Here is a 23291-nt window from a genome sequence, read left to right on the forward strand (position 1 = left end):
CTTGCATTCTCTCTCTCTCATTTTCCCTGATCTCCCTTTCTCGCTCTCATTCTTCCTGCATCTCTTTCCCCCTCCCTCATTCTTGTGCACTCTCCTCTCTCACTCGCTATCTATCCTTTGCTCTATTTGACTCTCTTCTTCTAGCTCTCACTCCCCATCTCTGACTCCCTCTCTCTCTCCATCACTGTCTCTCTCTCTCCCCATAGTTTGTCTGTCTCTGATTACCACTTTTTCTTCTGCTAGCTCTCCCTCTCTCGCGATAGAGAGAGACATACTACTATTAGATGTGTAAAAACTAGTATGTAATAGTAATGAATATTAGTATGTTATATTACTAATATTATTTGATATCAAATATCCATTCACAATATCATATATCTAAATACAAAAACTCCAAAATTGAGAAAATTTCTTAAATTATGAATAAATAACGGATAAAAAAAGGTAATTGTGGATGAGGAAAGAAATCAAAATTAAGCTTCAGATGTTGTTATCCAAGATCCATTTTTGTATTGGATATGCACAGAGAGCGTGTGATAGATGAAAGATATGTAAGGAGAGAGAGATGGATACTGATAGATATAAAGGTGTGCAGGAAGAGACATGCCGATAGGGATAGAGAAGATATACACAGACAGAGACATGTATATATACATGCAGGGAGAACAAAGCCAACAAAAAGATAAAGAGATAGGCACGGAGACAGATACATGCAAAGAGAGTGATATACATGGAGAATGAGATATGCAGAGAGATGGAGAGAGACACAGACAGAGAGAGACATGGAGGGACACAGAGAGAGACACAGATTTTGAACAAGAGAAAGAGAGAGACAGATAGAGAGAGAGAGAGAGAGAGAGACGAAGAGAGAGATCAAGAGACAGAGAATCGGAGACAGAGAGATATATCTATACATATAAAACAGACAGAGATATGTCATAAGGGATAGATATGCAAGAGAGAGATATTCATGGAGAAAGATGTAGAGATAGAGATACACAGGGAAAGAGAGAGATGCAGAGTGATAGATATCTGCAGGGAAAGAGGGAGATTCATAGTGAGAAATATACAGGGAGAGAGAGAAAGAGCCGGAAAGCAAGATAGACTTAGTGAGAAAAAGTGAGAAAGAGACAGATGTAGAGAGGGAGAGATATGCATGCAAGGGGAGAGAGATTCATGGTGTGAAAGAGATATATGTGCAGAGACAGAGAGATATGCACAAAGAGGGAGATGTATGTAGGGAGTGAGAGAGGAAGAGAGGTAAGAGTGAGAGATACATACACATCCAGAGAGAGATGCAGACAGATAGGTCGAGATAGGGAGAGAGAGATGGAGAAAATGATGATGAAACAGAGATATATTGAGGAAGAAACTACCACAAAGTCCAGTCAGCAAGTCGGCAAACAACCAGAAACTGGAAAAAAACAAACAGCCATCTTATTCCTTACACATACCCTACATCGATAATGGTCCAGATTAATCTATCCGAATCAATGAGGAAGATTTAATCTTAGCTTGACATTATAATCTGAACCAACTGTTATATTATAACAGCTATATCGAGCTTTCAAATGTTGTTGTGCCAGAGCATAAATAGTCTTCTCGATGTATGGCTAATGTGTAGTTTTTATTCTATCTTTCTTTTCTTTAAATAACACATTATGTGCGCTCATCACTCTTCTTCTCTTCTCTTCTCATTTCTTCTTCTTATCTATTCCTACCTCTCATTCTAGTGAAGAGTTGTCTTTCATATGCTTCAACATGGTATCAAAGCCAAGTTCTTCTCCAATCAATGCTGAAGAAAGGCACCTCTCAACCACCCCAGTCGTAAGCACAATGGGCATGACTATCTTCAGTCAAATGAAAGTTGCAATTCCTCCTGGAATGTCTATCTCTGTCAAGTTACCTGCCAACCACTATCAGATATGGAAAGGCTTTATTCTGCCACTACTCAACGGGTATAGAAGGGATACCACCTCATGTATGTATTGCAGATCTGCAAGGAAACACCATGGGGAACACTGATGTCAAAAGCTGGTGGAGAATCGACCAGTAAGTTCTGGGATTTCTACATTCCGCCATTTCAGAATCAATCATCCCAAGTGTTACCAAAGCCAAAACATCAAGGGAAGCATTGGAAACATTGGAAAACACGTTTGCAAGCAGGAATCAATAAAGAGCCATGGGGCTGCACACACATTTTCATAACATGAGTAAGAGAGCAATGACAACAGATGAATATGGCAAACATTTAAGATCGATCACAAAAGCATTAGAATATGTTGGTCATGCAAGCATAGGCCTGATGCAGCTTTATACTCTTCATAACTGTCTTTGTGACATCCTTGGCTGCTCCCTTTGGCATCCTAAGCAGATCCTGATACATATTTATGTTGGCGCAACCTCTTCAAGCTATGATAAAAATTGACACCATCGTAGAACTTCTCTATGGATTTTACTATCTATCTCTATCTTTATGTCTATGTCTATATATATATATATATATATATATATATCTTTATCTCTAGCTTTATCTCTATCTCTCTTTATCTCTATATCTATGTCTATATATATATATATATATCTATCTCTATCTCTATCTCTATCTCTATCTCTATCTCTATCTCTATATCTATGTCTATATATATCTATCTCTATCTCTATCTCTATCTCGCTCTATGTCTATGTCTATCTCTATCTCTATGTCTATCTCTATCTCTATCTCTATCTCTATCTCTATCTCTTATCTCTTATCTCTTATCTCTATCTCTATCTCTATATCTATTTCTATCTCAATCTCTATCTCAATCTCAAACTCTATCTCTATCTCAATCCCTATCTCTATCTCTATCTCTATCTCTTATCTCTTATCTCTATCTCTATATCTATTTCTATCTCAATCTCTATTTCAATCTCAAACTCTATCTCTATCTCAATCCCTATCTCTATCTCTATCCCTATCTCTATCTCTCTATCTCTATCTCTATCTCTATACTGTGGTGGATGATTCTATTTTGACTATGAATTGTGCTTCCCTAATCACTAGGTTATTAATGGTCTTAGCTCAGATGTAAAAATTCTATGAAGATGATTGAATGATCAAAATGGGATTATTTGCCCTTATAACGAGAGGAGCAGACTATACATAAATGTAGTGTATGTATCAATGAAATAATTATATGCATATTTATTAATCAATTAGTCCTTATAGGGCATGATTTGGTTTAACAAATGATTGAACACAGGTATTTATACAATCATATACATTATTTTTTCCCATATCGGAAAAAATTCCTCTATTTTTAAACCAATATCTAAATCTCTGATATCGTTATCCAGATGCCATTTTTCGGTATGGATTTCAGTATCTGATATCAGGAGATTGGATTTTTGATATCAGATATCGGATTCGATATCTGGTACCGGCATCTGCCAAGTCTGGAGCCCCATTACATCCATCTCGATGTCCAATGTCAGATGGATATATGATATCCATCCAATAACTGATATCAGATATCAGAAACTGCGCTGATTTCTACAGGATATCAGATATCAGTGGTCTGCTATCGGATATTGGACTGATATCAGATGAGAAATCACTAATGAGAAGTTCATATCACATTGGTGTGAATTCCTTGGAGATCTAGAACTTACAAGGATACTATATACTTTTTCTCACTTGTATATCCTACCTCTGCATTTACCTACACTTGTTAGCCTTAGAAAACAACATTTTCAAGGGTCCACACTAATTCAAGAGTGTTTTGGAGAAGAAACTGTTTTACCATATCGCCAACTGCAAATTCCACTGAAGTATGCTGTCTCAAAACCATGCTCATCGTTGACCTAACCTGGTGGTGAACTAGAGGCCCGCCAATCAACTCTTTTTTTGTCAAATAATGCTCACTGCTAGTCTATAGTGTGATAGACTAGCATACCACTAGTCCACCATACCACTCCATCATTGGTACACTTTATTCATCTTTGGATACCTAATGTTGTTCTAACTGTGGCCAAGCCAATGCCTAGACTCCGCGGCTGAACTATCCCTCAGCTGCCCAGGCAATTATTGGAACACACCACATACAGGCATTGACGATCCCAACTCAGTTGACAGAAGCAATTTCTCAGCTTGTACAATTAATGTTAGTTTTTATTAACTATTTTAAATTTTCTTGATTATCATCCTAAATGCATGAATTATCTCTCTCTGGCCCTTTCTTTCTTGCTCTCTCTAGCTCTTTCTCTCACTCTCTGGCTCTCTCTCTCAACTGTTCATTCCCTCTATCTCTCTTTCTCTCGTTGTTCTCCCTCTCTATCTCTCTGTTAGAAAATAGATACACAGAAATATGGAACTGAATATTGAAGATCATACAATAGTAGAGAAGAACAGTGTTGGAAAGATGTTGAGAAGAATATATGAAGAAACAACCATGTCTAGGGTTTAAGACTGAATGTACCCAAATATATACAAATGAAATTAAGTGTTATCAAATGGTATGACAGCATGATGTCCATGGACAGCACATAGACTTTATTACTTTCTCTCCCTTTCTCACTGGCTCCCCCTCTCTCTCCATTTCACTCAGTTCTCTCCCTCATGCTCTCTCTCCCACATGCTCTCTCTCTCTCTCTCTCTCTCTCTCTCTCTCTCTCTCTCTCTCTCTCTCTCTCTCTCTCTCTCTCTCTCTCTCTCTCTCTCTCTCTCTCTCTCTCTCTCTCTCTCTCTCTCTCTCTCTCTCTCTCTCTCTCTCCTCTAAGTCACTCATTCAGTCATTTCCTTCATCTCTCTCACTCAGACCTTTACTCTGTCCATGTATTAAGCCCAACCCATGATTCCATAGCCCTGTAAAGGCCAGAGGTATCTCATGCTCAGGTAGACTTTCAGTATGTCGTTAGGGAAGGTCACGGCCTGATCTCAGTCTAGTTTTAGCAAATACCTTAACCTAGACCTGAAGTTTCGGCTTATTTTCAACATGAAACAGTAGCGTTACAAATTCATAAAAGTAGACTACATAATCAAATCACAACAAAAGATCCCAGAAAGGAAGATGTTTCCCTGAAGACTACTCCATTGGCTTTCGAACCAAGAAAAAGTACATAGGCGTGAATAGCTCCTTCCTGTGCACAATAATAATCCAAAATGAATAGTAAGTGAATCCACAACAGATCGGGCATGAAAATTAGAACCGAGAAAATAAATAGGAACGTTTATACTATATGCTCACTTTCCCCCTTCGACGAGACCCTCCGCAGCTTTCTCAAGAAACGAGGATACTCTCTGGCTACCCGCCGGAGCAAGCCCCAACCCCTCTAGCGTCCTCACCTTTAAAAACCATTTATTTTTGCATTACTAGCTTTTTATAAGAAAAAGATTTGTGCATTACTAATGAGGGAGAGTAAAAATAAAGAACCATAAATAAAAATTAGTACCAATGTTCTGGTCAGGAAACGGCCGACCGCTGTCAGGCGAAAACTAGTAAGAGAGAACCGGCTAGTATCCAAGGGAAGATACCAAGGAACAGGTGAGTCCACTGCTAGATCCTTTTCCCAAATAACCTTCAGAAAAAAACACCAAAAAATATTTATATACATGTATGGTTCAACCAGAAATCATCATTTTCGGATTCCATTACCTCAAATCCAGCTTGCTTTATGGCATCCAAGCACTGGGCCATGGTCCTTATGTCAGGCAGGCCATTGCCGAGCTCAATCTCTGCCTTAACTTTCTGGTGATTCTCATTCTTTGGATCATAGGATTCAGTCATGCACCACTCATAGGCAGCAAAGTGCTGACCAGGTTTTAGAACTCTGTAGATTTCTCCATAGCATCCTACCTAGATAATGAAATTTCAAATAAAAATAAATCACAAGAAGATAAGAAGCAGTCCATATAATAACAGTACTGCATACCGGATCAGGGGCATGACATGTCGCTTCTATCGCATAGATTGCATCAAAGGTATTCTCATTAAAAGGCATATTCATGAAATCTGCCTGAACCAAAAAAACAAGAAACCAGTTTGAACCTGATGACGGAGAAAAAAAAAGCACAAAACCATGGGAATGATAATGGGTGTAAGAACATTATAGAAAAACATTATGATGGATAATCTCTACCTTAACGAAGTTGCAAGAGTTTTTTAATCCCACCAGGCGATTTAGCTCCTGAAAGTCACATCAGAGGGCCATTTCCCCCAAGATTTAATGGCACAAAAAATCCAGCATTCCCAAATAAGGAGAATATCATACCTTGCCCCTAGATATCTGATATTCGTTGTTGTTTAACCCTGTAATGGATGTCAAGCTGCATTCCCATTAACAAAATTAATAAGAGGACAAACAGAACCTACTTGTCTCCAAAAATAATATCTGAAACTAGGCAGATACTTCCGAAGAGTATCTTACCCATGAAACCCTGAAATTTTTCCGAAGAAAATATAAAAGAAGGCGAGTAAACCAAAGAAACAGGTCCACATCAGCTCAAGAGGGATAAAAGGGCCGAAGACCTTATAAATAAAGACAGGGAGAGACCTACAGCTAGGAATTTCCAAGAAGTTGTTGGGGTCCTATCTAGGAGCACGGGAAAAGGCTGGAGAGCAGGAGAAGCCTGCGTCCCGAAGAAGGATCTCTCAATCCTGGTTCGTGTTATCTACTATCCTTCTCGCTGAAGCTACATTGTATAGTTTTGTAAAATTCTCTCGTTCTACTTCACAATTGTATTGAACTGATAGATCTTCTCTCCGAAGACACAATAATTTTCTGATTTTGCATTCTTGATCTTATCAAACCCTAATTTGAGAACAAAATCACTTAAAATTTGAAAACCCTGACTAATCAAACAACAAAGGCCCATTGTTGAACCAACTGAAATGACCTGAATCTTGCGATTTCTCGAAGAGGGCCGCCAATGCCACATCCAACATCCAGTACCTAAAATGTGAACCAGGATAGAAGCTGTAGCACGTGATTTAAGATGAAATTCTATATCCAAGAGAGTGCAATTAATCGACTCAAACCTTCATTCCAGGCTTCAAACCCAACTGCAGGGCAAGAAAATGTTCATGGCGTTTTAAACTTTCACGAAGAGACTCTCCATTCCACCTGCAAAGACATAACTAAGTAGCCACTAGAATACAAGTTTTATTTTGAAACATCCTCAGTTCAGAACGAAGCTTGCCTGTGGCCGAAATGAAAAGATTCGCCCCAGCCATACTCGTAGAAACTGGTGGCGAGGTCATAATACTTGTTAACCTGTAAATCAAGGAAAAAATCATCAAAATCACGTTCTAAATTATTTGGCAGACAAAATTCTGACCAATATCATAATGTGAGGGATTCGTGGTGGGAGGAATTGAGAAAGGGACAAAATAAGACATTATTTAAGGAAAGAACATAACATATCATCACAATAAGTGTAAGAAAATTTCGATGAAGTCATACGTTCTTCTGCCGAATGCTGGCGAATTATTGATGGAAGAAAATTCATATTTTCATCATTGGTTACAATCGTCCTTCAAGCAGGACGGATCCGCAACAGGAATAACATAAGGAAAATTGTTCCTGTAATAAGAATTTTTAAAGTACTTCCAAACTATGTTTTTTTATGCCGTATACCTTGTTCTCACTTAAAATTGTATATAGGATCAACTTATTGCAACCTAGGATAGATCATGCTTTTGAAACTTCTTTTACAGTACGTTGGAGAAAATACAATAAAATATCAACATCAGAATATGCCTACATCCAAAAGAGGCAACAATCAGGAAAAATCAACAAGGATAAAAGGCAATTAGACCAACCAGATCGGTGTAGTTATTTTTTCTTGCTTCTTCATCCCCACCAAAACTTGCATGATACTTCTCATACCTGTTCAGGAAAATAGAGCATAAATGGAAAGGTAAGAAATGGGGACAATCTGTTGGACTTTGTACTACTAGAAAATACTCCAAGACAAAGGAGGCACGTGATAAACATATGAAACAACGGAATCCGATCCTGATCCCGCAAAATTAGAATTTTTACATTTCGCTGATACGACATTATGCTCTTTGACGATTCTACAATGATGATCTACATTCACTCTCCACCATGTCAATTGCGGAAGTTTTGGTCACATTCCATAGGTACTGATAACTTCGATCAGATTTTAAGGTGTATTAGAAATAAAATGAAAAATCAGGGTGGATCCACGTCCACGTTAAACATAAACAGGAGAATGAAACACTCTTAACGACTTGCATGCGCAGGAAAAAGGTAAGCTCGTAGTATCATACTTCTCTACGGCCGATTGGACATCCTTCTTATCGATCTTCCCTCCGACGCCAGAGGCCAGATCTAGAGCTCCAGTTCTCGACATCTCTCTTCAGTCCTGGCATTCAAAAACCAGGCATTGGAGTGCATGCAAAACCAATCAAGATCAAGACAGATCCAGGAAAAAAGGAAAATCCCATCTCTTTCCAAATGTAGGGCTGGAACAAACCCATCAATCAAAATTAAGGAAAAAGGGGGGCCGAAGCCCCAGCACAGGAAGGGAAACAAAACACACAACCTTCAAATCAAACCAAGCGAGGAGAAAAACCCCAACCGAACAAGAACAAAGAGGAAGACGAGAGGAGATTTCCGGCGGACGTGGGGAGAAGAACCCGACGCCAACAGAGAAAACACCCGTGCGAGGCCGAGGAAAACACAACCATAGTTTATAACTGATAGTCGGGAAGAGAGAGAGAGATACAGAATGAGATAGAGAGAGAGATAGATAGATGACGAGGGTTCTGGGCCGTGAATCGCGACAGAAAAAGCCACAAATCTCATATGATGCGGAGATCTGGTGGTGTCCTGAGCACCACCAGCTCTGATCGATCTTCGTTTCCTCCATCTCTCTCTCTTCTTCCTTCATCTCTCTCTCTAGATCCGTCCTAATCGGGGAGGCGGGAGAGAGCACGTTCAGCTCAACTGGCCTAATTCAAAATCAGTAAAAAAAGGACGATGCCAGACGAAAAAGCCAGGATAGTTGGGCCCACTGGTCCCACCTCGTTAGTGGGCCTGGCGGTATCCTGAGGCCCACCATCACGGGCTGATCCAAAGACTTGCTGACGTCAGCGCACGTGACTCAACGTGGGGCGGCCGCCTAGACTAGGCCCCATGTGAGGCCGCGTTAAGCTGTTCCGCGGGTCCACCGTAAACCCCGCCTCCGTCTACTATAAATATGGGGGGTCAGCTCAGTTTCTCACTCGCTGCCGACTGACTGGAGTATAGAGCGAGATGGCGATGGCGCTTCTGTTCGTCGTTGTAAGTTTCTTATTCGCCGCCGCCGCCGCCACCTCGCCTCAAACCGAAGGTGAAGAACTCTCCGCCTCTTCCTCTTATTGTTCTTCCTCTTCTTCTCTTCTCCTTCGGTGTATATGCTGGACCAGACAAGATCGTAGGGTTTTGTCCTGGTTCTATCTGGACTTTTCAATCGACATTGCCGGTTCTGATTGACTACTTCATCCTTTTGTCTTCTCTTTCGGTATATTTGTTGGATCAGATAGATGTCAGGGTTCTGTCCTCGTTCAATCTGGACTTCTGAATCGGCATCGCCGTTTCTGATCAACTTCTTCTTCTTTTTCGCTTCTCAGATTCATGCTAGGGTTTTGTCCTCGTTAAATCTGGACTTCTAAATCGGCATCGCCGTTTCTGATCAACTTCTTCTTTTTATTCGCTTCTGATTTGAATGCAGGGCTACTGCGGAATGGAAACTTCGAGATGGCACCGAAGCCGACTCAGCTGAACAAGACGGTGATCCTCGGCAGCCGCGCGCTGCCGGGATGGACGATCCGCGGGCTGGTGGAGTACGTCTCCGGCGGGCCGCAGCCCGGCGGGATGTACTTCGCCGTCGCGCACGGCGTCCACGCCGCCCGGCTCGGCAACGAAGCGTCCATCTCCCAGACCATCGCCGTCAAGCCAGGCGCGCTCTACTCGCTAACCTTCAGCGCCTCTCGCACCTGCGCGCAAGACGAAGTCCTCCGCGTCTCCGTCGCGGCGCACTCCGGCGACCTCCCCCTGCAAACGCTCTACAGCTCGGATGGCGGGGACACCTACGCCTGGGCCTTCTCCTCCGCTGCGCCCTCCGCCGTGGTCACCTTCCACAACCCCGGCGTCCAGGAAGACCCCGCCTGCGGCCCTCTCCTCGACGCCATCGCCATTAAAGAGCTCTTTCCTCCGCCTCTCCTCCCCGGTATGCTATCTCCAATTCCCTGTCCTAAAAGCTATAGCTGATAGCAAGGGCTCTACTTTTCATCTTTAAGCAGGATGTTGTTCTTCAACACTCCCCTGCAATAGTTGATAGCAAGGGTGCTACTTTTCATCTTTAAGCAGGATGTTGTTCTTCAACAATCCCCTACAACACCTTCTACTGGCCTATTTATAGTTCTAGCATGCACATGCCACATGCCTCTAATATCTGATAGCAAGGGCACTACTTTTCATCTTTAGGCAGGATGTTGTTCTTCAACACCCCTCTACAACACCTGTAACTGGCCTATTTATAGTCCTAGCATGCAGTGTGTTGCTTCTGGGATTTGAACATGCGACCTGCCTCTTATATCACTTACTGCCATAGTTATAGTTGATAGCAAGGGCACTACTTTTCATCTTTAAGCAGGATGTTGTTCTTCAACACTCCTCTACAACGCCTGTAACTGGCCTATTTATAGTCGTAGCATGCAGTGTGTTGCTTCTGGGATTTGAATCTGACATCTGGATCTGCTATGATGCCAATTGTGTGAGATGCTATTGCCGATAGCAAGTGCCTTGCTTTTCATCTTTAAGTAGGATGTTGTTCTTCTCTTCTTCAGGGAACCTGGTGAAGAACGGAGGATTCGAGGAGGGTCCGCTCGTGTTCAAGAACGGCTCCCACGGGGTTCTACTCCCGCCGAAGCAGCTCGACGCGGCGTCCCCGCTGCCAGGCTGGATCATCGAGTCGCTCAAGGCGGTGCGGTACGTGGACGCGGCTCACTTCCTGGTGCCGGCAGGTCAGGCGGCGGTGGAGCTCGTCGCCGGGCGGGAGAGCGCGGTGGCTCAGGTGGTCCGGTCCGTCCCCGGGAAGACTTACAAGCTTGAATTCCTCGTCGGGGACGCGCAGAACGACTGCCACGGCTCCATGGCCGTCGTCGCCTTCGCCGGGAAGTCCACTCTCACCGTCCCGTTCGTCTCCGCCGGGCTGGGCCGGTCCAAGCCGGCCGCGCTGGCCTTCAAGGCCGACGGCGACCGCACCCGGATCACCTTCTACAGCTCGTTCTACCACACCAAGGCGTCCGACCCGGGCACCCTCTGTGGACCCATCATTGACGAGGTCAGGGTCTACCCTTTCTCTCACTAGGTTCCCGTTCTTTCTCTCTCTAGATTTCGCATGGCCTGGTAGCGACTGTGCTTACCCCGCAGTCCTCTGGGGCCTTTGCATGTTGGGAAGTCCTTCCTGGGTACGTCTTTAATGGTATTGAAGCTTCTTTGCATGAATGATCCCTTCTGTTTGTGCTACTTGTGGAATTAATTGCTGCTCTGACGTTCAGCCTTAAAAATTGCATGGAAACGTCTTCAGAGTTCTTGATCTGAGGTAGGTAACCGAATTCGACAGCGCAGAGAATTTAATTTTTCTGGTTAGATAGAGGACGATTTAATTCGTTCATCATGTTAAGATGGTTTTAATTTGACTGTGGATAAGATGATCCAGTTGTAGGATTAGCGTGTTATCTATGAAATATATAAGTGAGATTTAGTACTCCTCGAAGAATTTATTAGTTGCGATGATGTCGATGGAACGTACAAAAGAAACTTGCGGTTGTTGAATTAAATGTATATAACATGATTTGCAGAATCAGAGGCCATAACAGCCACAAATTATGCTAAGAAAGCTTAAGCTAACTTGAATATTTTCTCAAATAACATGTTAATCCTACAACTGAAACATTTTTAATAAAATTCATGCTAATTTATAGATTTTAAATCAATTGGTATCGAATAAAGGAGCTGTATTGACTTTTAGGTGCAAGTTTTAACTCTGAGAGTTAAGAGTTCACTACCTTATACGCAGGTCGGCAGCATTAAATGAGAAATCTTCCTCGTCGTAGGCGACAAATCAGAACGGAAATTAAATGATACTCGAATCTTCTAGAAACAATCTTTCTTAACTTCTTTCTCTCTCAAGGAAATTTTCATATTGGCTTATTTCCAACATTCACTCCGTTAGCCTGCACCTTTTTCATCCACTCTTTCCATGGCAGAAACAGATCGATCGCTGGCCCTGTTTATCATCGATCAAAACAGAAAGGTTCTTTCTGTAATCATTTGCAAATGAAGAAGGCGCACACATCAATCCAAAGAACGAGTGAAGAAATCAGAGATATTTGATGCACCAGAGAAGAAAACGACGAAGGAAATCCATCATTATAACCGAGAGAAAAACCGATGCCAAACGAAGATCAAACGGAGACGCGCAAAACTCTTTAAATACGAAAACGACATCGGAAAAAACAAACAAACAAGCAATCAACAGGGGAAAAGAGAATAACGATATCTCAAATAAAAAATATTTTTACAAGAACAGGATAGGGGGGGGGGGGGGGAGGAGATAGTCGATCAGGCCTGTCCGGGGGCGACGTCCTCGTCCATGAAGCGCTTCCAGAACCAGTGCTTCTTCCAGACTCGTTCCGTCATCTCGTCGATAGGAATCCCCTTCGTCTCCGGCAGAAGAAACACGACGAACACGCACATGAGAACGATCCAAACCGCGAAGAAGAAGAAGATCCCCGCCCGCATATGACACATCATGGAGAGAAACGCCTGCGCGATGACGAACGTGAAGAGCATGTTCGAGCTGACAGCGAATGCGTAGCCCGCCGTTCTCGTCTCCAGCGGGAAGATCTCGCTGGGAATGAGCCACCCCAGCGGCCCCCACGACCAAGCAAACCCAGAAATAAACAAGCAGATGAACAGCACCACCGCGAGAGATAACCCCTCGTCGAGCCCGTTCGTCGCGGTCAAGTTCGTCGCTAGAATAACGCCGATGGCGAGCTGAGAAACCACCATCTGAACGCAAGCTTCGAGAAGAAGCGCCCGTCGTCCGACCTTATCGACCAGCACGACGGAGACGACGGTGCAGGCCACGTTCAGCGCGCCGATAACGAGCGAGGATAAGAGAGACGCGTTGCTCTTGAAGCCCATCGTCTGGAACAGCACCGGCGCGTAGAACATGATAGCGTTGATGCCGGTGAACTGCTGGAAGACTTGCATAGCGATGGCGATGACGAGCTGAGGACGGCTGCGACGCTTCGTGAGGTTGCGGAAGGGGTGTTTAACGCGGCGGGCTTGCTCGCTGGCTCGGACCAGCTCGTCGAACTCGGCGTCGACCTTGTCGACTCCTCGGATTTTCTTCAGCATCGCGCGGCCCACGTCGAGCTTCTCTCGTTCGATCAGGCTGGTCGGAGTCTCGGTGATGAGGAGGGAGCCGAAGCAGAGAATACAAGCGGGGACGCCGGCTATGCCGAGGGCCGCTCTCCATCCCCATGGATGCTTCTCCGCCATGAAATAGTTCACCACGTTCGCGGCGAGAATCCCTATTGTGACGTCGAGCTGGAAGAGTATGTTCAGCGCTCCTCTTATCTTCGCTGGTGCAATCTCCGATAAGAAGAGAGGCACCGCCTGTAGAATGAACGTAGTTTTTTTAGTGGGTTTGCGAAGAAATAAGGGAGGGAGGAGAGGATAACAGGACCTGATTTGCGAAGCCGACGCCGACGCCGAGGAGGATTCGGCCGATGATGAGCATGGCGAGGTCGACGGCGAAGGCGTTGAGGAGGACGCCGACGAGGAAGAAGAGGGAGGCGGCTTGCATGGTCGGCTTTCGCCCGAAGGAAGAACACATTTTCGAGGCGACGAAGCTGGAGAGGAGCGCGGCCAGGTATAGAGAGGAGGTGAAGAGTTGCAGGGAGTGATTATCGAACTTGCAGTAGTTGTCTTCTTTCGCGCGGTGTTTCCTCAGGAACACTTCCGGGAAGAACTTCTCCAAAAAGTCGTCCATGGACGTCACGCCGCCTGTAAGATTCGATCGAGAGTTGAAGAACAAGAGGAGGTTCGATCGAGAGGTGAGGAACAAGAGGACATTCGATCGAGAGTTAAAGAACAAGAGGAGATTCGATCGAGAGTTGAAGAACAAGAGGAGATTCGATCGAGAGTTGAAGAACAAGAAGAGATTCGATCGAGAGTTGAAGAACAAGAGGAGATTCGATCGAGAGTTGAAGAACAAGAGGAGATACGATCGAGAGTTGAAGAACAAGAAGGGATTCGATCGAGGGTCGAAGAACAAGAAGAGATTCGATCGAGAGTTGAAGAACAAGAAGAGATTCGATCGAGAGTTGAAGAACAAGAAGAGATATGATCGAGAGTTGAAGAACAAGAAGAGATTCGATCGAGAGTTGGAGAACAAGAAGAGATTCGATCGAGAGTTGGAGAACAAGAAGAGATTCGATCGAGAGTTCAAGAACAAAAAGAGATACGATCGAGAGTTGAAGAACAAGAGGAGATACGATCGATAGTTGAAGAACAAGAAGATATTCGATCGAGAGTTGAAGAAGAAGAAGAGATACGATCGAGTGTCGAAGAACAAGAAGAGATTCGATCGAGAGTTGAAGAACAAGAAGAGATACGATCGAGTGTTGAAGAACAAGAAGAGATTCGATCGAGAATTGAAGAATCAGGGGGAAATGTTACCAGAAATGCCGATGTCGTAGCCGAACATGAGGCCACCGGAGGCCGCTACAATGCCGCAGATCATCACGTAGACGGTGTTCTTCCCCGCGAACTCGACCGCGGGGTTAGCGACATTGGAGACGACCACCGGCGCCATGAATCTCTCGGAGAAGAGACGGGAGAATGGAGGAGGAGAAAGAGAGAGATGGGTGATGATAGCGAGAGGGAAAGGGAAGGTATTTATAGGGTTGGGATGGATTTTCTGTCGCTATTTTTGAGGCGTGCCACGTCAATGGTGAACTGGTTTTCGTTGAGGAACTCGGTTAGTTCCGAGGTTGAGGGTGAGATGGAAACCAGGTCAGAAGCTATCCGTAACTCCGATTGTCGCTGGAACCGGATGAGGATAGAAGTTAGTTCCGATTATCGCTGGAATCGCTCGAGTCCTGCGGACCGAGCGCCCACGAAATCCGCTTACCATGCCGGGTCAAATGCTATCTCGCGCTATCTATCTATTTATATCTCTCTATCCATCTCTATATCCCTATATCTCTCTCTATATCTCTCTATTTATCCATCTCTATATCTCCCTATCTCTCTGGTCTCTATCAATATATATCTCTTTTTCTCTCTCTACCAATCTCTGCTTCTCTTCCTATCTTTATCTATCGATCTCTACATATATTCCAATCTCTCTCAATTGATCTCTACATCTCTTCCTATCTTTTCTATCGACCTCTACACCTCTTCCTATCTCTCTCAATCGATCTCTTCATCTCTTCCTATCTTTCTTTATCGATCCCCACATCTCTTCCTATCTCTCTCGATCTATCTCTACATCTCTTCCTATCTTTCTTTGTCGATCCCTACATCTCTTCCTATCTCTCTCAATCGATCTCTACATCTCTTCCTATCCTTTTCTATCGATCTCTACACCTCTTCCTATCTCTCTCAATCGATCTCTTCATCTCTTCCTATCTTTCTTTATCGATCCCCACATCTCTTCCTATCTCTCTCGATCTATCTCTACATCTCTTCCTATCTTTCTTTGTCGATCCCTACATCTCTTCCTATCTCTCTCAATCGATCTCTACATCTCTTCCTATCCTTTTCTATCGATCTCTACACCTCTTCCTATCTCTCTCAATCGATCTCTTCATCTCTTCCTATCTTTCTTTATCGATCCCCACATCTCTTCCTATCTCTCTCGATCTATCTCTACATCTCTTCCTATCTTTCTCTATATCTCTTTCTATCTCTCTATCAATCTCTACATCTCTTCCTATCACTCTCAATCGATCTCTACATCTCTTCCTATCACTCTCAATCGATCTCTATATCTCTTCCTATCTTTCTTTATCGATCCCTACATCTCTTTCTATCTCTCTATAAATCTCTACATCTCTTCCTATCACTCTAATCAATATATACATGTCTTTCTATCTCTCCCTATCTTTATCTTTATCTCTCATTCTATCTCGCAATCAATTTCTACATTTTTTTCTATCAATCTCTATATCACTTTCTATCTTGCTCTCTATCTATATTTCTATATCTCTTTCAGTCGCTATCTCTATATCTATATCTCTCTCAATACAAATATGTATCTCTCTATGTTTATCTATTTATCTTTCTCTAGACGGGAATATATATATATATATCCGTCTAGAGAAAGATAAAGAGATAAACATGTTAGATCCGCAGGAGTCTTGCATCGATTCTCAAGGATGATGAAGATCGTACATGAATGTAAATCAATCTAAAACATACCTCGATCCATCGCGTCTTCTCTAGTTGAATAGAACAAGCTTGAGGGGAGTCCTTTTGGATCAATACCGGATGACTTCCTGAAGTCTCTCTGAGTAATGGGATGCTCAGGAGAAAAGTCAATTGCCTTATGACCCAAGGACCTGGCCCCTATTTATAGGAAGAGGAGATACTTAAGCCTATCTTAATTAATCCCATCATTATAATTAAGACATTCTTAGCCTCTACACAATTAATTACCACACTTATTGTTATAAATGTCTTAATCCCGTCATTAAGTGAATCACATATAAAGTGGGATTTATAACTGATAGCTTAACAATATGCAATTATATACATACATATATATAATTCTCCATAGATTAAGAAATTAATCTAACAATCTCCCACTTAGACAATATAAATATGTTCATGAGATATTGCATATTATCATTGTAGGAGCTCAAAAATTTTGCTATCATTACTAAGACATTTCAACCAATCTCATCCATCACAAACTGGCATAGAACCAAGGGGTTTTTGTTACAGTAATCGTAACTAAACCCAAACAATGATCACATACACCAATTCAATGAATGACATAGATCATGTGTGGATGTGTAGCATGGAAATTACATAACAAGTGATTCATACGTGTACATTTCCAACTTAGTCCTCCGAATTCTGAATGGAGATCAACTGAAGTTTTTTCAGACATACTTAAATTTAGGAGATTACTCATGCATGAAAAGAAACTCCATAGTGTGTCTATTACTGAATGAACATCAAAATACAAAATCCCACTGAATTACATATCCTCATGAGGTATTAAACCCATATGAGCAGCATGCTCATGAAAGACCTTTGGGGGCAGTCCTTTTGTAAGTGGATCCACTACCATGGAGTTTGTCCCAATATGCTCAATAGACAACTGCCTTGTCTAAACTTTTTCTTTCACAACAAGGAACTTTATGTCAATGTGCTTTGACTTTGTTAAGCTCCTGTTGTTATTGGCAAACATAACGGCTGACTAATTGTCACAATAGAGCTTTAGCGGTCTTTCAATGCCATCAACGATTCTCAAGCTTGTGACAAAATTCTTCGGCCAATTGCCTTGATTTGATGCTTCATAGCATGCTATATATTCTGCTGCCATAGTAGAAGATGCTATCAATGCTTGTTTCGTACTTCTCCACGATATAGCTCCTGCTAACAGAAAAATATAGCCTAAAGTAGACTTTCTCCTATCAACACATCCAGCAAAATCAGAATCGGAATACCCAATGATCTCCAATTGATCTGATTTCTTGTATGTGAGCATATGTCATTTTGTTCTCTGAAGGTATCACATGACTCTCTTGGTTGCTTTCCAATGATCCATACCTGGATTACTTAAATATCGGCTAAGTACACCAACAATATGAGCAATATCTGGGCGTGTACTAACTTGTGCATACATAAGACTCCCCACAGCTGATGCATAAGGAATCTTTTGCATTTCCTGGCTTTCAAAATTGTTCTTCGGACACTGATCAACACTGAACTTGTCTCCTTTAGCAATAGGAGTGTCTAGAGGTTTACAATCCTCCATGTCATATCGTTTAAGGATTTTTTCAATATATCCCTTTTGAGACAAACCTAAGATATTTTGAGAGCGATCACGATATATCTGAATGCCCAATACAGATGAGGCTTCACCGAGATCCTTCATCTCAAAATGACTCGACAGAAATTTCTTCGTGTCATGAAGTAGGTTTGTATCGTTTGTGGCAAGTAATATGTCATCAACATATAGGACGAGAAATATGTATTTACTCCCACTAAACTTATGGTACACACATTCATCTGCCAAATTTGCCTCAAAACCGAAAGAGACAATAATTCGATGAAATTTTTGATACCATTGACGAGAAGCTTGCTTTAGACCATAGATGGACTTCTTTAATTTGCAGACCATTGACTTTGGATCTTCGATCTCAAAGTTTTCTGGTTGAACCATATATATGGTCTCATTAATGTCTCCGTTAAGAAATGCAGTCTTGACATCCATCTGGTGTAGTTCAAGATTAAAATGCGCTATAAGTACCATTATAATTCTAAAGGAGTCTTTCGATGAAACTGGAGAGAAAGTCTCATTACAATCTATGCCTTCTCGTTGAGTAAAACCTTTGGCAACAAGACGTGCTTTATATCTTTCCATATTACCCTTTGAATCCCTTTTGGTTTTAAATATCCATTTGCAGCCAATGGGCTTCTTACATTCGGGTAATGGGACAAGATCCCAAACATCATTGTCAACCATAGATTTTATTTCTTTGTTCATGGCATCTATCCACCTTTGAGAGTTAAAATTCTGCATGGTCTGTTTTATATTAAGCGGATCATCTTCCATGATCTCAAAATCAGCCTCATGTTCCTGGAGAAAAACAATATAGTCATCCAGAATTGCAGATTTTCTTTCTCTAGTGGATCTTAATAAGGGCACTTGTATTTGAGGTTGTGATGTTTGTTTAACTAGAATAGAGGAGCATGAAGCATTATCTTGAAGTAGTGGTGCCTTTGTTGGTGGGCCAAGCGTGATTAATTCATCTTCTTGGTCATCAACAATAACTAAAGGGGCATCCTCTAATTCTTCCTTAAAGACAATGTCATGAACTTTATCTCCCCCTACAAACTCAACATCCTCAAAGAAATGAGCATTTCCCGTCTCAAAAATGGTTTTAGTAGTGGGGTCGTAAAATTTAAAACCTCTAGACATTTCAGAATATCCAATAAAATAGCAAGTGATAGTTCTGGAGTCAAGCTTCCGTTCATTAGGCAATAAGGGTCGTGCTTCTGCTTGACAACCCCAAATGTGTAAATGTTTCAAACTTGGTTTGCGAGTTGTCCAAAGCTCGTATGGAGTTTTCTTAGTTGCCTTTGTTGGAATCCGATTAAGTAAATATGCAGCCGTCTTGAGTGCTTCGCCCCAGAGGTTCATTGGAAGCGGCGATTCTGCAAGCATACATCTAACCATATCTTGGAGTGTTCTATTTCGCCTTTCGGCAACACCATTCATGTGGGGTGAACTTGGCATGGTGTATTGAGGAACAATACCACATTCTGATAGATATTTAGCAAAAGGGCCTGGACATCGTTCACCAGAACCATCATATCGGCCATAAAATTCTCCTCCACGATCAGATTTTATGGTCTTAATCCGCTTATTTAGCTGATTTTCAACTTCAGTTTTATATTTCTGAAACATTTCTAGAGATTCTGATTTCTCATGAATGAGATACAGGTGGCCGTATCGAGAATATTCATCTGTGAAATTAATAAAGTAGCGTTGACCATTTATAGTTGCGGTAGGAAATGGTCCACATATATCTGTATGGATCAATTCCAAAACATCTGAAGCTCGAATGGCCCCTTTCCCCTTAGGTTTTGTTTGTTTTCCATTAATACACTTGATGCAAGTGTGGAGACTCTTGTCATCAAAAGGATCTAGAATACCATTTGACACAAGGCGATCGATTCTCTTATGAGAAATATGCCCAAGTCTTTTGTGCCATAATGAAATAGAATTCTTATTCATTAACTTCCTCTTGGCCCCTTTTGCACTAGTATGCAAAATTTCATTGGATGGGACGTCCATATCAAGTATATAAAGGTTGCTATCACTTAATAAAGAGCCGGTGCCGATTAGACTTGATTCATAAAAGAGACTAACTTTACTATTTCTGAATAGACAAGTATAACTGAATTTGTCCAAGACAGATACAGAAATTAAATTACGTCTAAAAGACGGTACAACAAAAGTCTCTATCAAGTCTAAAAAACATCCAGACTTTAAGTGCAATCTAAACGTCCCTATTGCCACCACTTCTGCTGAATTGCCATTCTCGGTGTAAATGAAGCTTTCAGTGGCACTCGGTTTCTGGCAATGGAGGCAACCCTGCATAGACACGCTAACATGAATAGTAGCCCCAGAGTCGAGCCACCACGTGTCTAAAGGCATAGAGGCAAGATTAACTTCAGAACAAACTAGAGAGATCAGATTACCTTTCTTTTCTCGCCAAGCATGAAACTCAAGGCAATTCTTTTTAACATGCCCACTTTTTCTGCAATGGAAACAAGTCACAACTTTGTCCTGCTTCTGTTGCTTCTTATGGTGTAGCCTATTTTCAGCTTGCTTTGGTTTTGGCCGCTTCTTGATTTTCCTCTTTGCATTTATTGTCAAATTGGCGCTTTCATGATGCTCTGTAATTAGTTGTTGATGTTCTTGAGCACAGAGTGAAATGAAATCATTGAGACTCATCTTTTCACGCTGAACCTTGTATGCCAATTTGAATTGCTTATATGGTGCTGTAAGTGAATATAGCACAAGGTTCATGAGCATCTTTTCAGATACATCCATGCCCAATTGTCCGATTTTAGTAGCTATAGCGGACATTTCCAAAACATGTTCTCTAATGTGACCCTTTTCAGGAAATTTCATGGAAATTAACTTGTATAATAGTTCATGAAGTTCAGATTATTCAGTACTTGCAAACTTTTGTTCAATTTCTGCCATAAATTATGTTGTTGTGATGTCTTCTCGAATAAGATCTGCTTGATAAGATTCATGCACAACACGTTTCATCGTCATCAAACTTAACCGATTTGATCTTTCCCATGCCTCTAGGTTTTCTTCATCTGCATCGTCTGGTTTTTCAGATCTCATGGCATAATCAAGATTTGAGTATGCGAGGGCAAGCATTACATCTTTCTTCCACGTCTAAAAGTTATTGGGATTCAAGATGGGAATTTTATGCCCTTGTACGGTGATGTACTCGTGTGCAGTCGCTATAGAATAGGACAAATAGCTCACATAAGGAAATGAATTGCAAAGAAAGTACAAACCCATTGCAAGACATCAAGCGCAACATTAATGTATCATCTTTGGATTAACATTAACTGCAATTGACATCTTGTTGTGAATAATAACATAGACAAAAAAAATTCCGTTAACTAGCAAGTCTGTCTTTGGACCGACTAACCAATCACAAGAAAAGTAACTGAATATTTGTCTCATGTCATTTATCACGAGCGTACAAAGTCTCGTCCAGTATTTACTGTCCTTTAGGCCAGCTAGTACCGACATTTGACACATGTACACTACATCCAATGTGTAGAGTAAATGATTTCCACAAAAAAGAGCCCACTTTGGCAGGATATTGTTTCCGTCAAAAACTCATTACACTGGACAATGTACTTAATTTGCATGTACTCGACTGCTGTTATGAATACCTTTGATTATCCACGATGGTGGGTATTTTCAAGTCCAAATGCCAATCATAAGCTGTCAGTCTTGCATTCAACTAACATAGACCAATACATTTTTGGACCTTCTTGGGCCAGCTAGTGGTGAAAATCCATTAAACTTGGTTTAATCGGTCTTTCAAAACTTTGATATTTCTATCTCATAGAGCCCTAATATGGACTATTATAGCCTTGGTATGACTTCTTTAGTATCCCATAAATATCTCACAAAAGCCTAGGGTAGTCAAAAATTGGGACATCTATATGATACCTAAAGGTCCCCAAGGTAGCCCAAAGTGGGCCATCTATATCATTGATTTCGGGGGGTTTGGGCCACCCATTAAATGGATCTCCCATTAGGGGTCCCTAGGGGCCCCTGGGCGGCCCAAAATGGGGTTTTGTGAGCCCTTTGGGCAGCCTGATTTTGGGCTGCCCATAAAAGGTCCCGCGGGGCCCTTGGGCGGCCCAAATGGGCCGCCCTTTAAGGGGCTTTCAGGGGCCCTAGGCAGCCCGAAATGGGCTTCCCATTATGGGTCCCCGCGGGGCCCCATGGGCGGCCTGAAATGGGCCGCCCTTTAAGGGGCCTTTAGGGGCCCTGGGCAGCCCGAAATGGGCTGCCCTTTAACGGACCCTCGGGGCCCTTGGGCGGCCCGAAATGGGCCACTCATTAGGGCTCCCGCGGGGGCCCTAGGCTGCCCAAAATGGGCCGCCCGTTAGGGCTCCCTGCGGGGCCATTGGGCGGCCCGAAATGGGCCGCTCGTTAGGGCTCCCACGGGGGCCCTGGGTCGCCCAAAATGGGCTGCCCGTTAGGACTCCCTGCGGGGCCCTTGGGCGGCCCAATATGGGCCACCCATTTCGGGTCCTGCGGGGCCTTAATGGCCCCGCCCTTGAGGCGGTAAGTGACCGCCTCAAAAGCGGTCACCGTAGGAGTCTTGCAAGTAGGCTTTGATACCACTTGTTAGATCCGCAGGAGTCTTGCATCGATTCTCAAGGATGATGAAGATCGTACATGAATGTAAATCAATCTAAAACATACCTCGATCCATCGCGTCTTCTCTAGTTGAATAGAACAAGCTTGAGGGGAGTCCTTTTGGATCAATACCGGATGACTTCCTGAAGTCTCTCTGAGTAATGGGATGCTCAGGAGAAAAGTCAATTGCCTTATGACCCAAGGACCTGGCCCCTATTTATAGGAAGAGGAGATACTTAAGCCTATCTTAATTAATCCCATCATTATAATTAAGACATTCTTAGCCTCTACACAATTAATTACCACACTTATTGTTATAAATGTCTTAATCCCGTCATTAAGTGAATCACATATAAAGTGGGATTTATAACTGATAGCTTAACAATATGCAATTATATACATACATATATATAATTCTCCATAGATTAAGAAATTAATCTAACAAAACATAGATCTATCTCTATCTCCATGTCTCTCTCTCGCAAGGCTGGCTTTCATGGCGGACGCTTGAAATGCTCTGGATATCTTCTTGGATCCGTTGGTCGCTCATCTTGAAATTAACTAATTCTTG

The 23291-nt window shown here is 42.4% G+C and overlaps 3 protein-coding genes across 3 annotated transcripts; 1 reads left to right on the top strand and 2 right to left on the bottom strand.

Moving 5' to 3' along the window:
* Window positions 1-4947: 4947 nt before the first annotated feature.
* SMT1 (sterol methyltransferase 1) lies at window positions 4948-8707 on the bottom strand. Its single transcript, XM_078573893.1, has 13 exons — window positions 8552-8707; window positions 8277-8371; window positions 7803-7869; window positions 7181-7254; window positions 7020-7104; window positions 6878-6933; window positions 6253-6307; window positions 6121-6168; window positions 5914-5997; window positions 5637-5837; window positions 5434-5559; window positions 5229-5326; window positions 4948-5121 (listed from the first exon to the last, which is right to left on the bottom strand). Exons 2-13 carry the CDS (start codon window positions 8357-8359, stop codon window positions 5067-5069), a joined length of 1032 nt encoding a protein of 343 aa, XP_078430019.1. The 5' UTR covers window positions 8360-8371; window positions 8552-8707; the 3' UTR covers window positions 4948-5066.
* Window positions 8708-9213: 506 nt separating this feature from the next.
* On the top strand, window positions 9214-11499 carry LOC144702031 (protein TEEBE-like). Its single transcript, XM_078573892.1, has 3 exons — window positions 9214-9340; window positions 9722-10219; window positions 10839-11499. Exons 1-3 carry the CDS (start codon window positions 9265-9267, stop codon window positions 11360-11362), a joined length of 1098 nt encoding a protein of 365 aa, XP_078430018.1. The 5' UTR covers window positions 9214-9264; the 3' UTR covers window positions 11363-11499.
* An 868-nt stretch (window positions 11500-12367) lies between these two features.
* On the bottom strand, window positions 12368-15892 carry LOC144702030 (sugar transport protein MST4-like). The gene is made up of 3 exons (XM_078573891.1): window positions 14746-15892; window positions 13751-14070; window positions 12368-13680 (listed from the first exon to the last, which is right to left on the bottom strand). The coding sequence occupies exons 1-3, from the start codon at window positions 14879-14881 to the stop codon at window positions 12619-12621; spliced, it is 1518 nt and encodes a 505-aa protein (XP_078430017.1). The 5' UTR covers window positions 14882-15892; the 3' UTR covers window positions 12368-12618.
* Between the last annotated feature and the right edge of the window lie 7399 nt (window positions 15893-23291).

This window comes from Wolffia australiana, chromosome 4 (genome assembly GCF_029677425.1).
Source record: "Wolffia australiana isolate 7733 chromosome 4, ASM2967742v1".
In the NCBI taxonomy this organism is placed as follows: Eukaryota; Viridiplantae; Streptophyta; class Magnoliopsida; order Alismatales; family Araceae; genus Wolffia; species Wolffia australiana.

What these genes read in the sequence shown, in the direction of transcription:
- LOC144702031 (XM_078573892.1), top strand. Translation starts at nt 9,265, where the DNA reads ATGGCGATGGCGCTTCTGTTCGTCGTTGTAAGTTTCTTATTCGCCGCC. An exon ending in CACCTCGCCTCAAACCGAAG is followed by an intron (nt 9,341 to 9,721) that starts GTGAAGAACTCT and finishes ATTTGAATGCAG; the next exon opens with GGCTACTGCGGAATGGAAAC. An exon ending in TCCTCCGCCTCTCCTCCCCG is followed by an intron (nt 10,220 to 10,838) that starts GTATGCTATCTC and finishes TCTCTTCTTCAG; the next exon opens with GGAACCTGGTGAAGAACGGA.
- LOC144702030 (XM_078573891.1), bottom strand. Translation starts at nt 14,881, where the DNA reads ATGGCGCCGGTGGTCGTCTCCAATGTCGCTAACCCCGCGGTCGAGTTC. An exon ending in CTACGACATCGGCATTTCTG is followed by an intron (nt 14,071 to 14,745) that starts GTAACATTTCCC and finishes CGAATCTTACAG; the next exon opens with GCGGCGTGACGTCCATGGAC. An exon ending in GCGTCGGCTTCGCAAATCAG is followed by an intron (nt 13,681 to 13,750) that starts GTCCTGTTATCC and finishes TTCATTCTACAG; the next exon opens with GCGGTGCCTCTCTTCTTATC.
- SMT1 (XM_078573893.1), bottom strand. Translation starts at nt 8,359, where the DNA reads ATGTCGAGAACTGGAGCTCTAGATCTGGCCTCTGGCGTCGGAGGGAAG. An exon ending in GTTTGAAGCCTGGAATGAAG is followed by an intron (nt 6,934 to 7,019) that starts GTTTGAGTCGAT and finishes TTCACATTTTAG; the next exon opens with GTACTGGATGTTGGATGTGG. An exon ending in TAAAGCAAGCTGGATTTGAG is followed by an intron (nt 5,560 to 5,636) that starts GTAATGGAATCC and finishes TTTTTTCTGAAG; the next exon opens with GTTATTTGGGAAAAGGATCT.